This window comes from Mytilus trossulus, chromosome 1, assembly GCF_036588685.1.
Source record: "Mytilus trossulus isolate FHL-02 chromosome 1, PNRI_Mtr1.1.1.hap1, whole genome shotgun sequence".
NCBI classification, from domain to species: domain Eukaryota; kingdom Metazoa; phylum Mollusca; class Bivalvia; order Mytilida; family Mytilidae; genus Mytilus; species Mytilus trossulus.
The window spans coordinates 47,718,654-47,733,718 of NC_086373.1; the positions used below are offsets into that span (position 1 = coordinate 47,718,654).

Here is a 15,065-nt window from a genome sequence, read left to right on the forward strand (position 1 = left end):
ATTCCCCATTTCCATTCTCAATTTTATAAAAAACTTAAACTGAGTAAAAACTTCATCTATAAGAGGAAAGCAAAAACAACAGAAACACTGAAGTGCAATAAAAAACAAAAAACGACAATGCAACACACACAGAAACAAATTATAAGAAAACAACATAAACATATTTCTTATCTTGTTAGTCTTATTTATAGGCAATGCCCCTTATTGAAATGATAATTTATTAAAAGTTACGACAATTGGAATTATACATTCAGATGTTCTTTCTATACTTCTTTCTTTTGATTTATAAAATAAAAGCAAGTAATTAAGGTTTTAATGTTGACTGCTGTATCCCTAAGTTTAAACATATTTATTTATAGTGGATTGGGAAACAAGTTTTGCCACTTATATTAATCGCTAACCACTTTGCGGGTGCGACTACTGCTGTATCTCTTATTTTGACGTTTGTAACTATTATGTTTTGTTTGTTTTTATCACACAAGGTTGGCAACTGTATGCGACTGTCAAACAATATTGAGGTTTTAGCTAGCTATAAATAAAGGCAACAGTAGTAAACCGCTGTTCAGAATTCACAAAATCAAAAAGAGGGAAACACATCACATATAAGAGAAAAAACAACGGAACAAGTGCAACAAAATACAAATGCCTAACCAGGTTTAATCCTCATTTTTTTTTACATAAGAAATGGCTTTACCAAGTCAGGAATATGACAGTTGTTCTTCATCTGTTTAATGTTTTTGATGTATTTGAAAAGAGGGACGAAATATACCAGAGGGACAGTCAAACTCAAAAATCGACAATAAACTGACAACGCCATGGCTAAAAATGAAAATGACAAACAGACAAACTGTTGATTTTGCCATTAACTTTCTGTTTAGAATTTTCTCTGTGTACGATATTTTTGTTAAATCACCTATACAGCTTTTCATTTGGTAGTAACACGATTGGTTTTGGTTATTATATTTTTTGAACAGTCTGAATTTAAACGGTTATGTGAAGAATTTTTGCCTGTTGTCATGTACATATGTTTTTCTACATCTCTATAGAAGTCAAAATTATGCTTTTATCTATCAAATAAACTCATTACAGACATTAAACTTGCTCTTTTTGGCCGAATAAAGATTTTGACTTCAGTGATGTTTCATTTTAATCTAAGTACTAAGGATTCATTAATTTTTTTGGGTATCAATTTTCGTGGATTGTTGAAAACTTTCATATTCATGGATATTTGATTTCGTGGTTTTGTCAATCTCTGTATACAAAGCCTTTTGAAAAAATGTAATTCGTTGAACATTTGAATTTGTGGTTTACCTTTATCAACTTAACCCACGAAAATTGATATTCAACGAATTCGAGTATGTATTAGGTACCTTAGCTTTAATTCAAAAATCTATAAGGCCTGGATTAAACAATAACCGTAGTTAGATTAAGGACAATAAATTCGTATTATAACCAAACAAAAACAAAATAGATGGCTATGTCAGCGTTAATTGCTGTATGGCAATTTTACGTTGTTTTTGTTCCCTTTTTTCAATTTTTTTTATGTCATTTTTGTCGAGCCTTCGACTTTAGTCTAAAAAGCGAGACTAAGCGATCCTACATTCCGTCGTCGTCGTCGGCGGCGGCGGCGGCGGCGGCGTCCACAAATATTCACTCTGTGGTTAAAGTTTTTGAAAATTTAATAACTTTCTTAAGCTATACTGGATTTCTACCAAACTTGGTCAGAAGCTTGTTTATGATCTTAAGATAGTATCCAGAAGTAAATTTTGTAAAAATAAAATTCCTTTTTTTCTGTATTTTATTTATAATTGGACTTAGTTTTTTCTGCGGGGAAACATAACATTCACTCTGTGGTTAAAGTTTTTAAAATTTTAATAACTTTCTGTAACTATCCTGGGTTTGTACCAAACTTGGACAGAAGCTTGTTTATTATCATAAGATAGTATCCAGAAGTAAATTTTGTAAAAAATAAATCCATTTTTTCCATATTATACTTTTAAATGGACTTAGGTTTTCTGACAGGAAACAACACATTCACTCTGTGGTTAAATTTTTTAAATTTTAATAACTTTCTTATACTATTTTAAATTTGTATCAAATTTGAACAGAAGATAATTCTTACAATCGAAAGATAGTATCAAGAGGAATATTTTTATTGATTGTTTTCCTCATTTTTGTTGAGCCTGGGAGTTACAGCAAAAGTAGGCGAGACACTGGGTTCCGCGGAACCCTTACAATTTTGTTTTTGTTTTTTTGTTTTTTTTTTTTCATTTCGTTTTTGTTAAAACAATAGTAGCCGACAATCTTTTATTTGCTTACTACTTAATTTCTACCTTCAACAAAGCACACAGAAAAATACAAATGATGGCATATACAGAACTGTTTTGTATTAAGAGTAACCGAGACACTGAAATGATAAACCAATCGTGATGGCTTATTACTTTACCTCCTAACCTCATTAATGAACAAGTCTTGATCAATAAAGCTTTAATGTAAATTATAATCGGTCGGTGCATTAAATCTAGTCTATATTTAAATATGTTGAATATTTGACATTGTTTTTATTATCTTCAATGTCATCAGGATACTGTAACTTATCTTTAAGTCATATTGTTTAATGTACATACAATGCTACGTTTCATCAAGTCACTATAGGAGCTAAAATATATTGTCAATCAATCTGTACAAACTAAACACGCGATTGTACATTTATATTATAAAGTTAAATTATAAATGAAAAAAAAAATACAATCACTTGACTGATATTGTCAATTATTTTCGCGGTTTCAAAAATAAAAATCATATTTTTCATATCGTACATCCCCTTGTCTGTTGCAGCAAGCAAAACTTAAATGTATTGACCTTAACAAAGAGGTATTCACTTATTTTTCTAGTGCAGCTCTTATTTTTTAAATACTATTACATATGTGAATTACATAAAAAGGAGAAACAAATATTAGAAAAACTTCGTCAGCAGCATGTCCAAACCAATGATATTGATTCTAAATTATAATCCTGGCATCTTTGATAACTATTGACCCGTTATACAATACTTCCTATAACAGACTAAATTTCAAGGAGTTATCGTATAACAAATCATCACATGAGAGTAAGTTTTATGTTGGAGGACCGATACTATCCAAAAATAATTCAGTTTTTGATGTGATGCGTCTTTTAATTGGGTGAAAGTGTTTTGTCTATGAGTTCATACACATAATTTTGTCAAATGACTGTGACGTCATGAACCTGGTTTTCATTATTTACTCATTGGAAATTGAATTCAAAATTAAATTTAAAGGAATAAATGTAATATTTGCTTTATCTATTCGAAATAACGTGCACAATGTGGTGTACACTTATGAATTACCCACTACACATGTTATTTAGTGTGCACCACACGTTTAATAATATTTCTTAAATACATATAAACAAATACAGTCATTCCTTAAATTAATCAGTCAATGTCAATGCAGGATGGGCGATATCACAGAGTGGGGTTCCGAACTTGTCCAAAGAGATAATTGTTTACTTAAATATAGATCAGATATTTTTTACAATTCGTCTCTATTTCACCAAAAAAATCCTGTATAGAATATTGATCAACTGCAATGTGTAAACTGGTAGAAAAAGAACACATTTAATAGCAAATGAATGTAAAAAGTAAAATCACAAAGATACTGAACTCCGAGAAAAATGTATTGAGGAAAGCTTGTAATCAAATAGCAAAACCAAAGCTAAAACACATCAAACGAATGGATATATAACAATTGTCATATTCTTGATTTGGTACAGGCATTTTCTAATGAAGAATATGGTCGATTTTCCAGGTTTTTAAGCTTTATGAACCTCTCCATTGTATGAAAGTTGGATCAAATTACATGATATTTATAGCGATGTGTGAATAAAACAAACAAACATAATAGGTAGAAATGTCAAAAATAGGGGTACAACAGTCAACATTGTGTTATATCTTAATCACTATAAAAACAAACAAAATTGTAAGCACAAATGGCATATACTAGTAGACCAATCATATTAGAAAATAGTAAGAATACAAAAATTACCATAATACAATAACAAAATGACGGGATGTATATTAAGTACATAGCCACGTCATATATGTAACAAAGAAACATAAAAAGGCGTATGGACAAAGCACATAGGCAAAAATGAAAGACAAGAATACAAAAATGATTTACAATCGCACACTTACGGGGTGTACAAGTAAAGACCTACGTCATATGTATAAAAAAAACCAAAAGGCATATAGACAAAGCACATTAACAAAAATGAAAGACAAGCAAACAATAATTTTTTCATAGAACAATAACACTATGACGGGATGTACAAGTACCGAACAATGCAAATTGGTATCAATGTAAAAAAAAAACTAAAATGTAAACGTAATATTCATAAAGACAAATGAAAGAATAGTATAACACATTATTGATATAATAAACAAGGTGTTGTTACCTTCCGCTGAACTTTTTTTTTTAAATGACGAGACGTTCTATGACACACACACCTGGTTCATCAACTTTCTGCCTAGACACTGGTGACGTTTTACTAATGTTCTTTACGTTTACAAAAAATAGACAAAGATGTTAGATAGTGATTGTATAGAATTAAAACTCACTTCATAAAATTTAGTTAACATGAATTAACTTGTAAACAGCAACTAACATCAGCAGAGTTTAGGACATGTCCGAATGAGGAAATATAATTATTTTTTTCGTAAATAGTATAATTGATGTATATTTTTCAAAATCGTACAAGAAATTAAACATCTCGTTTTCTTTTATATGTGATTCTAACTGAGAATAAATATATAAGTAATTCATATGCCATAAATTACCAACACAAATGCTTCCATGCTGTCATACTTTGATGATTGTATATTACTGATATTGGGTTACATATATACGTACTAAACCTCAACTGCAGTGTTCAGCATGTCAATGAATACATGTATATCCATATCAATATAATCTGTATAATCGAGGTAGGTTTGGTTTGTTATCAATTCTATTATTTGGATTGGCAAGTCTTTTTTGGAAATATTTTCCATTAGAACTATAATAATCATATTTTCATCACCACGAGACCACATTCCTTCTACTCGAGCAATATTTAACTCATAGTTGCACCATTCAGATTCAAGAAATTTCTGTGTGATCAGACAAACTATTTTTTCGCTCTCGTGAATTGCATTTGTTATGTTTTCAGAAATAACACACCCTGGTATAAAATTGCGATGATGAATGCATAGCTTCTTTCCTTTGCCATTTTCGAGATCCTCAATTAAATCATTAAAGACGAACAGACGATCATCCTCTGCATAAGAAACAAAAGCGTCGAATGTGTATTGAGGTTTGTCATGTAGTCGTATATATCCTCTAAAATATCGTCGTTTGGTTGAATAATACCAATATCTTATATACCAACGATATCTATATATTACACCTCCAAGAATTAACCCTATCGACAAAATTTTGCACGTACCAACTATAACAACCAAGCCTATTTTTGAACTACATGATTTTTCTAATTGTATTATTGCATCTTTGAGGTTAATCATATCACCGGATATGTTCTTACAAGTATAATTATTGTAGGACACAAATATGTCGTTGTTTTTATTCATCCATGAGAAGAATTGAAGAGATTCACAATTACATTGGAATCTATTATTCAATACGTTAACTTTTACGCTCTTAGATTGCTCTAGTTTTCGCATGCCATTCTTTGAGAAAAATGTAATTTGATTAAACGATAAGTCAAATCAATTTAATTTTCAGTAAATGTACAGTGGTGAGGTTCCAATCCGTTAGCAGATTATGACTTAAGTCTAAGACTTCAAGATTAATTGTGTGTTGAAAAAGCTTTTCTGGTAGCTCAGATAGCCTGTTTGAGGATATATTCAAAAGCTTTAACTTTGACTGACTAGAAAATAACTCACCATTGTCAAATTTCATCACAACTTTGCTTAGAATATTGTCTTGTATATACAGTTTTTCAAGACCGCTGAATCCAATGAAAAAATAAGAAGATATGTTTACAAACGAATTCCCAGATAGATCAAGGACCTTGACCTTTGATACATTACAAACCGGCCCTAAAAGGTATTGATAAATGTTTCCACTTACAATTGTTTCTTCTAATGTATCATTGCTTACAAATTGTGGAACAACAGTATCACCTAAACCAGAGTGTTGAAATTCGACCCTCTTCAAATTAGGAGGGATAATTGATATGTAGAATAAGTCATCACCAAAGGTACAATTTTCTGGTCGAGGAAAAGGATAAGGCCAGTACTTAACGTTTCCGTGATTTTTGGAAGACGATAATGACCATTTATAATGATTTTGTAAATAGTCTTGGGACTTGAATTCTAAAGTTTGGTTTTTGATCTGCGAAAAGTTCATTACAGAGCCAAAACTATTAATGAGTGTATTTACACGAGCAGATGGATGCATTGCATTGAAATTAGAATTTTCCCATTTAGCATGGTTAGATTGTTCTATATCTGAATCAAAGTTCCGTTCTGCGTTTATTCGACTAGATAAACATTCAAGAGTTTCTTCAAAGTCATCACACACAAACCAGTGAGAAAAATCGTCCATTGTTATTTGGTCTTGATAATTCAGAATTAAAGAATGGATCCCAGTTAAATTGAAAATTCCATGTGTTTAATATTTCCCTAGCCTCAGTCTGTTATAGGTGAGACTAAGTAATCTTAAAGATTTTGGCAAATAAGACGCTGCAAAATCCTCCAGCATTTCAAGTCTGTTTTGATCCATGTAAATTTCACGAATTCTAGTTTTGTTCAACGGTTTGATATCTGTAGCAAATAACACTGTACTGTAGCCATAGGGACATGTAATTTTTCTTGCTTTAAGTACCTTGATTTGTGTTTTTGTAAGATCATGCGTAATATTTTTAAGTCCACAAAATCCTAGCTTTAGGTTGTGTGATATATCTAAAAACTTTAGTTTGTGTAGTTTAGCTATCGCACCTTTTTCAATACGTCTTAGATAACAACCCTGTTCATTACTGGCTGTTACGGGTGTTACGGTACATGACAAATCGAGTGCTGTAATCTGTGAAACATTTTCAAAGTAGTCTGAAGAATATCCTGCTAGACCCATATTGTAAATTCTTAATAATCTCAATTTTGTAAGACTTCTAAATCCTTTTCCAAATGAAGCACCAGATATGCTGTCGATTTTTAAAGTTTGCAGAGACTTTAAATGACAAAATATTTCATCCGGATATATAGGTTCTTTCGTTCCAATACTATTTTTACCAATATCTATATATTTCAATCTTCGCAGATTTTCAAATAACCCGTTGTAAAATATTCTTCTATTGTATTCAAAATGATTGTTAAATAAATCCAATGATTGAAGAGATTGAATATTTTCAAAGGGATATTTCCCAAATGTATGAATTAAATTAGAAGAAATGTTTAAATGTGACAGCGAACTAGGCAATTGGAATCCTTGAGGCATTGAGTGTAATCCATTACAGCTCAAATTCAAATATTTCAGCTTCTTCATATCGGACAATGATTCATTTCCAAAATCATGAATTTTATTGAAAGATAAATCCAAAAGATAGACATTGCTTGGGAGATTCTTGGTGTCTGGAATGTAGGTTATTTGGTTGAAGCTGAAGTCTATGTAACGGACAGATTCAAAATAACTAAAATTTGGGATCCAAGATAAATTTTTATGCGAACAGTCTATCTTAGTCCTATAACAACGACATGGGTTGCATGAATTTGCTTCACTATACGCGAAAATCGTTAAAACAATGATCAAATATTGCATATTCTCAATATTTGAAAACAAAACTATTTGTTGCAGAACAGTCGTTAAATGTTAGTTTTGCAGTCCAAATTATGATTGCATGTATCCTAAGTGTTGTTAGCTTCTTCAAGAAAAAATATTGCACACATGTTAACTTCTATTATTTAAACACCAAGGGTCTTTCATTTAACAAAAAATTGATTCCTAATGAACAATGTAAGTTAAAATAGGCGCACATTAAAGTAATATGAATACATTACCCATAACATAAATTTATCAACGTTAGATCAAATATTTGATTAACACCAACTATAGTCTGTTTCTCAAATCAGTGTCTAAAAAATACAAAACATCATGCATTTGTTTGAATATGATTTATTAAAATACAACACCAACAAAACAGCAGTATTAGATATTTTTATCTTTAAAATGAAAATGAATTCCTTTGATTACACTTCATTAAAGCCCTGGAGTGCCATGCAAAAAAAAAAATTCAACTTGTGCGCACAAGTTACCAACTTGCGCGCACAAGTTACAAACTTGCGCGCACAAGTTACACAACTTGTGCGCACGAGTTACACAACTTGCGCGCACGAGTTACTATCTTGTGCGCACGAGTTACTATCTTGTGCGCACAAGTTACACAACTTGTGCGCACGAGTTACACAACTTGCGCGCACGAGTTACTATCTTGTGCGCACGAGTTACAAACTTGTGCGCACGAGTTACTATCTTGTGCGCACAAGTTACACAACTTGTGCGCACGAGTTATCAACTTGTGCGCACGAGTTACTATCTTGTGCACACGAGTTATATAATATATGCGCACGATTATTTGAGCCCTTATTGACATGCGCGTGATTTGTACATTGCGGATTTCTTGCTTGGATGAAGTTTATGAAGAAAGGTTAGTTTAATGATATTTAATCAATGTGACATAATGCATGGATGTTAAATGTCTGCATTTGTGAACACAATCTATGTAGCCACCGTTAGAAGCCGCGGTCTGAGACTTATAACCATACTAATTCATGCTTTTTTCGTTATTGGAGATAAAAATGTTTTAAGAACGGTCAAATCATAAACCACAACCTTATTAACCCGAATAATCCAGTCGTTACATTACGATCACTACGACCACTCCATTACCTCTGAGCACAATGATCATAAGGGTGCTTTGTTATTATTCGAGTTACAACCTTATTACAAATTCAACAATTATGGGCTTAAGCTGACAAAATAACATTTTCCAAGTATTTGGTCCAATCGTATTCTTGTCGATTTCACATTGACAAAAAAAAACAAATGCATTAGGGAAATAATGACCCGTGAAAAGTGAGCATAAACTGAATGTCCGAAACGTATTTGGTATGTATAATACTTCTAAAATCATTTGAGGTTATGAGAGTTTACCTCTTGCTCTAACCTCAAAAATCATATTGAATCTATGCTTAAACTGTTAAAACGGGTACATATAAAATAAGACTGGAAATCGAAACCGAAACAAACAAAACGCAACGAAACAAAAAGAAAGGGAAAATGAAGAAACGAAATACAACCGAAATCAAAACTATAGATTAAAATTTTAACCCAATAGCACTTAAAGAATCCAACCCTTTAGTTTTATGCAATCATTCAATTGTGTGGTGTCCTTGATAGTTTTCACTGTTACAACTACGTTAAAACAGTAGGCTGTATATTTAAGGAAATATCCCTATTATCTCTTATTTGATGGTCTCTAAATTGATGATTGCAAATGCATTTACACTTTTCTACAAAACTGTGTGGATGTGCAGTACGTGTAACGTACAATATAACATTTGATATTCAAGAATACTTTTTACGGACTTTGTCTTTGATCCTATCGGCTATCCTTATATGGGTAAATTTGAAGCGTGAGAAAAAAGTTCATGTCTTTGAAGTTTTCTAAAATGTATTCAGCACCAGGTGTTGCACGAGCCTCAGCCGGGTATACATGTATATAAAAGAGATATTATTGTTCAAATGTTATAACTCAAAATAGAGCCCACTGAGAAGGAAAAGGTAATGTACGTACATTTTAGAATTATTTGACGGTGTTTTACACATTTTGATGTTGCGTTATTTCCAGTTTCAGTAGCAAACAAGCTGATATTCGAATGGCTAAATAAATAGAAGATTTTAGTAGTCCGGGTCAATATATATAAATTAACCTAAAATACTTTATAAGTATATTGTTCAAGAAAAGTATGATAAAATCATAATTCATAAAATATCGACAAATAATAACAGTGCAAAACTTTACCTTTATATACCTTATATACTTATTTTATAAATGCATTTAATTTAAACCGATTATCCTAATTTTAACCAACTTGACTCTAACTCTTAACTTATAACAATTTTAGATCCCAAATATAGATTTTTTTATGTCCCATTTATGGACATTATGTTTTCTTGTCTCTGCGCCCGTCTGTTCGTTCATCTGTCTGTCCGTTCGTCCGTCTGTCCCGCTTCAGGTTAAAGATTTTGGTCGAGGTAGTTTTTGATGAAGTTGAAGTCCAATCAACTTGAAACTTAGTAAACATGTTCCCTATGATACGATCTTAATAATTTTAATTTTAATGCCAAATTAGAGATTTCCCCCCATTTTCAGGGTCCACAGAACAAAGAAAATGATAGTGCGGATGGGACATCCGTGTACTGGGGACACATTCTTCTTTTCTATATAAAGAAAAATAATGGAATTGCGAACATAAGGTCCACATTGGTCAATTATCTATTGTCTATATAATTATATCTTAGGGAATACCCCGTTATTCTGATACCCCAGTAGTCCGACACCCCAATAGTTAGACACCTTATTGGCCCGACACCCCACAAGTCCGAAACCCCTTTATCACGAATGTGACCTACCGATTTCGACTATTTACCCCTATTTGTGGCATTTTTACTTTTGTGTCTGTTTGTTTTGTTTACGCCTCATTATCAATATTATAATATTTGACTATTGATTATGTACCTAGCCTAGCTGCTTAATAGGTAGCAGCTAGGCTAGACACACGTTCATCAGTCAAAAATCTACGTAGCCCTATGTAGCTGTTACGATATTGCACGGCACGCAACCCCGTTAAAAACATGCGGCAGTTTAAAAGGAGTTTCGTTCGAACTAGTTAGAGTCTAGAAGCGATAACGAAACAATAAGCGACGACGAGCTTGAACACGGTTGTCGTCCCTTGATTTTCGTTATCCTCGAAAATATTTTCCTTGGTGTGGACAGTGCTACTTACCAATTTATTTCATACCCTTTCACAATTCATTTCTTCACCCCTTCAACATACAATTGTCCATATTGTGAGTTAGATCTGATGAGGTTTTGGATAATTTTGATATAATTTGTCTAAATTTTCTAATTGTCTAAAAGAAATGCACCACGGAATAACTTCTGTTCTCGGGCCATATATAAGGTAGACCCTCTTGCAAAATGGATTACTGTTTTAAAATGTTTGGTTCTTTAATATTCTCTGCAAATGTGCAGGTTGATTTCGATTTAATATGCATTTCTTATGTTTCAAAATTGGTATCCGAAATATTTATTTTAAAATATTTATGAACAAAGAAATAGTAAATTACTAATTGATTATCGTTAGCTTTCACTTCTATAAAATTGGGTAAAACAGACTTCTTTGAGTTTCCTTTCCGAAGTAGGGAGCTTCATTGCTGACAGGTGAACAACAATACTTCAATTATAAATTATTTTTTTTATGTTATTTCAGATGTCTGAACCTGACCTTTATGACTTCATGAGAAGTCGCAATATTAAAGATGATATTATAAGAACATTGATAGAGGAAAAGGTAAACTTATTCATCAAAATTATTTTGTATTTATTCCCTACATTTTATGCCTGATGGACAGTTGTCTCATTGGAAATCATACAACATTTGCATCAATAGAGGGCATAACATCCTGATTTTATGTTTGTTTAATCTTAATTTTAGAGACATTTCGCTTTTGTTATACATCGACATATCCTTTTTTAGTTCAGTTTTAAAAGTCCATCAACGACAAACATATTTGGGATACCTTGATTGTCTATGTCAATTTCTAACACAAGACGATTTTTGTCTCGCTTGTGTTGACAGTCTATTATTCGAGACATCAGGACTACTAAACAGTGATGGTGTAAACTATTTTATAAATCTTTTTTTTCCCATGGTGCCTCACATTGTATGCAGGATGGTGAGATCGAATTACCGTCTGCTATATGTCCATTCACGGTCCTTGATTTAATTTCATTGTTCATAGTTAAATGCTAAGTTTTTTTGTGTTTTGGTCTGTTTATCATTTACTTAATCTTTAAGCTAGCAATAGGTGAGCTATACTTTTGATATATGGGATTATTGTATGATGTACCTGTTTGTCTGGAAGGTATCATCTTTCTCATTTTTATGGTTCATTGTTCAATGTTAAGTTTATGTGTTATGGTTTGTTTTTCAGTACTTTAAGGAGAAGTTCAACTATGAACATATCTGTCTGGCAGATATCAACATTGGCCTCATTTTCATGGTTCATTGGTCAATGTTAAATTATTGGTTTCGGTTTGTTTTTCAGTTACCAATTAAAGTAATAGGTGGGCTATATTTGGTGTATGGAATAGTTGTAGGGTGTACACTTGGCCTCATTGTCATGGATCTTTACAAATTACAAACCTAACGGTTAATGTAATACTTATTTAAGAAATTTGCACGAGAACTGTATGTTTTAAGGCAGTGTCTTTGCGTACCAGCATGCAGGTACTAATAGTCAGATTACCGTTCGTAGGCTAAACTGGATCCCTGTTGTGTTCACTTATCGCTACACTGACAACAGGTATGGCCTAAATCCCGTGGTCACAATTCTGACCACGGGATTTGATAATTCGACGAGACTAGTGCATCATGTGCTATGTTTATTATGTGTTATATAGTCTGGGGTCCTGGCTAATCTTGTCAGTATACGACGCGCAGCTAGATTGGGCCAGATCCCAGGCAAGAAACAAGAAATTATCACATTTATAACCCTACTGAGATCTTAAGGGAATAAAAGATACCGGTTCAGTTTTTCAAGAACATGTTAACATGCTTGTTGGTCATTTATCTGCACCACCACCATGGGGATACCAGATACTTATTTATTTTGCGGCATCACAGTAATAACATTTCACGGAGGTCAATTTCCTATCATTATAATTGGTCAATTTTATTAGCGAATCGATGAATTTTTAAAACTCGTCCAATTAATGCCAATGTGACAATGGCACACCAACCCGTTCCTTCGGTGCAAAGCTATAGATGGAACGGCGGACCAGTTTATTCGTAGGCTACGCGTACCCACATCCGGTTATATAATAAAAATGCTATCGGATCGGAAATAAAACGTGAAATATGATTAAATTTATACGGAATTTGTCGTAATTAGAGAATAAATAGATTACACCTATTCATATATATATATAGGTACGTGAACAGTTTTTTCTCAGTTAATAAAAATTCTTTAAATGGAAGAGTGTGATATTCATGTGGGGAAGACATTTCGTAGTTTGTTTTGAACAAAAACTATCAGTCGATTAATTTTATACAATTATATATAAAAAAAAAAACTCGGAGTCAATTGCAGTTGCAGAGAAGAGAAGAACTGGAAAATAAATAAATAAAAAGGATTTAAAGTTTAACAGATTTAAATTGTAATGTGTATCAAATGTCAGAAAACCTCAGTTCACGATCAGGACTCTTTGTCCTGTGATTGTTGTTAGGACTGGCAACACTTGAAATGTGCATGCAGGGTTCGGAAAAATGTGCCAAAACAATCCTATTGGATATGATGGTAAAATTTGTTCCAAATCTTAATTAGTTACATGAATCTTTTAAAATTGGTTTATTTTGACATTATTACTTGCTTCTTTAATTCTTATATAGACATCCAAGCTTTAATTTTAGTAGTATAAGATATTTCAAAATTTCAGTTTCTGTTTTACATTTTACTAAAAGATTATTTTTAAATCTCATATGGGTATTTTTAAAATTCATATATATATAATTCTTTAAATTCTTTTCATTTACAGGGACTGTACAGTTTCATTTACCATCAGTGTACATTTAATTTGCAATGTATTATTACCTGATAAATACAATTTGAATTATATTTTTCATACTCTTCACTCGTTCTACACGAAATCGATAATCGAAATCCACATGTCATCGATAATTTCCGTTTATATTTCACGTTTCATTCCCGATCCGATAGCATTTTATTATAAAAACGGATGTTGGTACGCGTAGCCTACGATCGACTTTTTGACTATTCGAAAAAGCCGACCGTACCCGCATGCGGATACGCGCAGACACTGCCATGTTTTAAACTTTGATTATAAACCATCAATTTTGCATACCAATATTTTTATGCTCTTTGTCCATTTCAGATAGATTCCCAAACTATCATTCACATGTCAGAAGAGGAATTGACAAAGTTTGTGCCGCTGTATGGGGATCGCAAAGCAATAATAGCGTTTAGCAGGGACAGAAAAGACACGTCTTGTGAAAAGAAAAAGAAGACAAAGACGTCGTTAATGAAAAAACTTCGGGCAAAAGTGAATGCAATAAAGGGAGGGGCCTCTTATAGTAGTGGAGATGAGGATGAGGATGAAAAAGATGTACGTAGTTCTTTAAGTAAGAAACTGAAAGGCAACAAGAACGCAGAAAAAAAGAAACGTCTTGTGGATCTAAGCTGTTTCCATCATGACGGTGATGCATATCACCCAGATACGAGGAAACAAGGGCGGTGGCCCTAAGTCGTTTGACATGGAAAAATTTGATACGATGGGACAAGTATTAGACCTTGACAAACAGCTGTATTTTCCAAATGGACACAACGCAATGAGAGGTAAAATCACAGAATTTGAGATAAAACTAACTGACACATATTTTCAAAACATCGACTTACAGTCCACCGTGGAGTCCTGTTATAATCGTTTAAAGATGAGAACATTGAGGTTCAACTTCTGCACAGAAGGCACTACTAGTACAATTGAGAGTGACGAGTTGCCACCTTTATCCCTTCCAAAGAATAGGAATGCAACAGCATCTGCTCAGAGTGGAGTTATTGAAGTAATGGAAATTATTGACTTGCCTCCAACCTGTTTAAGCAAACCTGAAAAATCAAATGACATTTTTGTCACTAATGATTTTTATAATGCAGAACTTCCGGATATCCAAACAAACTTTGATATTGCTGATT

At 32.5% G+C, this 15,065-nt stretch overlaps 1 protein-coding gene across 1 annotated transcript; it reads left to right on the forward strand.

Moving 5' to 3' along the window:
• Positions 1 to 8,018: 8,018 nt before the first annotated feature.
• LOC134722206 (uncharacterized) lies at positions 8,019 to 14,619 on the forward strand. Its single transcript, XM_063585847.1, has 3 exons — positions 8,019 to 8,027; positions 11,567 to 11,647; positions 14,251 to 14,619. Exons 1-3 carry the CDS (start codon positions 8,019 to 8,021, stop codon positions 14,617 to 14,619), a joined length of 459 nt encoding a protein of 152 aa, XP_063441917.1.
• The last annotated feature ends 446 nt before the right edge of the window (positions 14,620 to 15,065 follow it).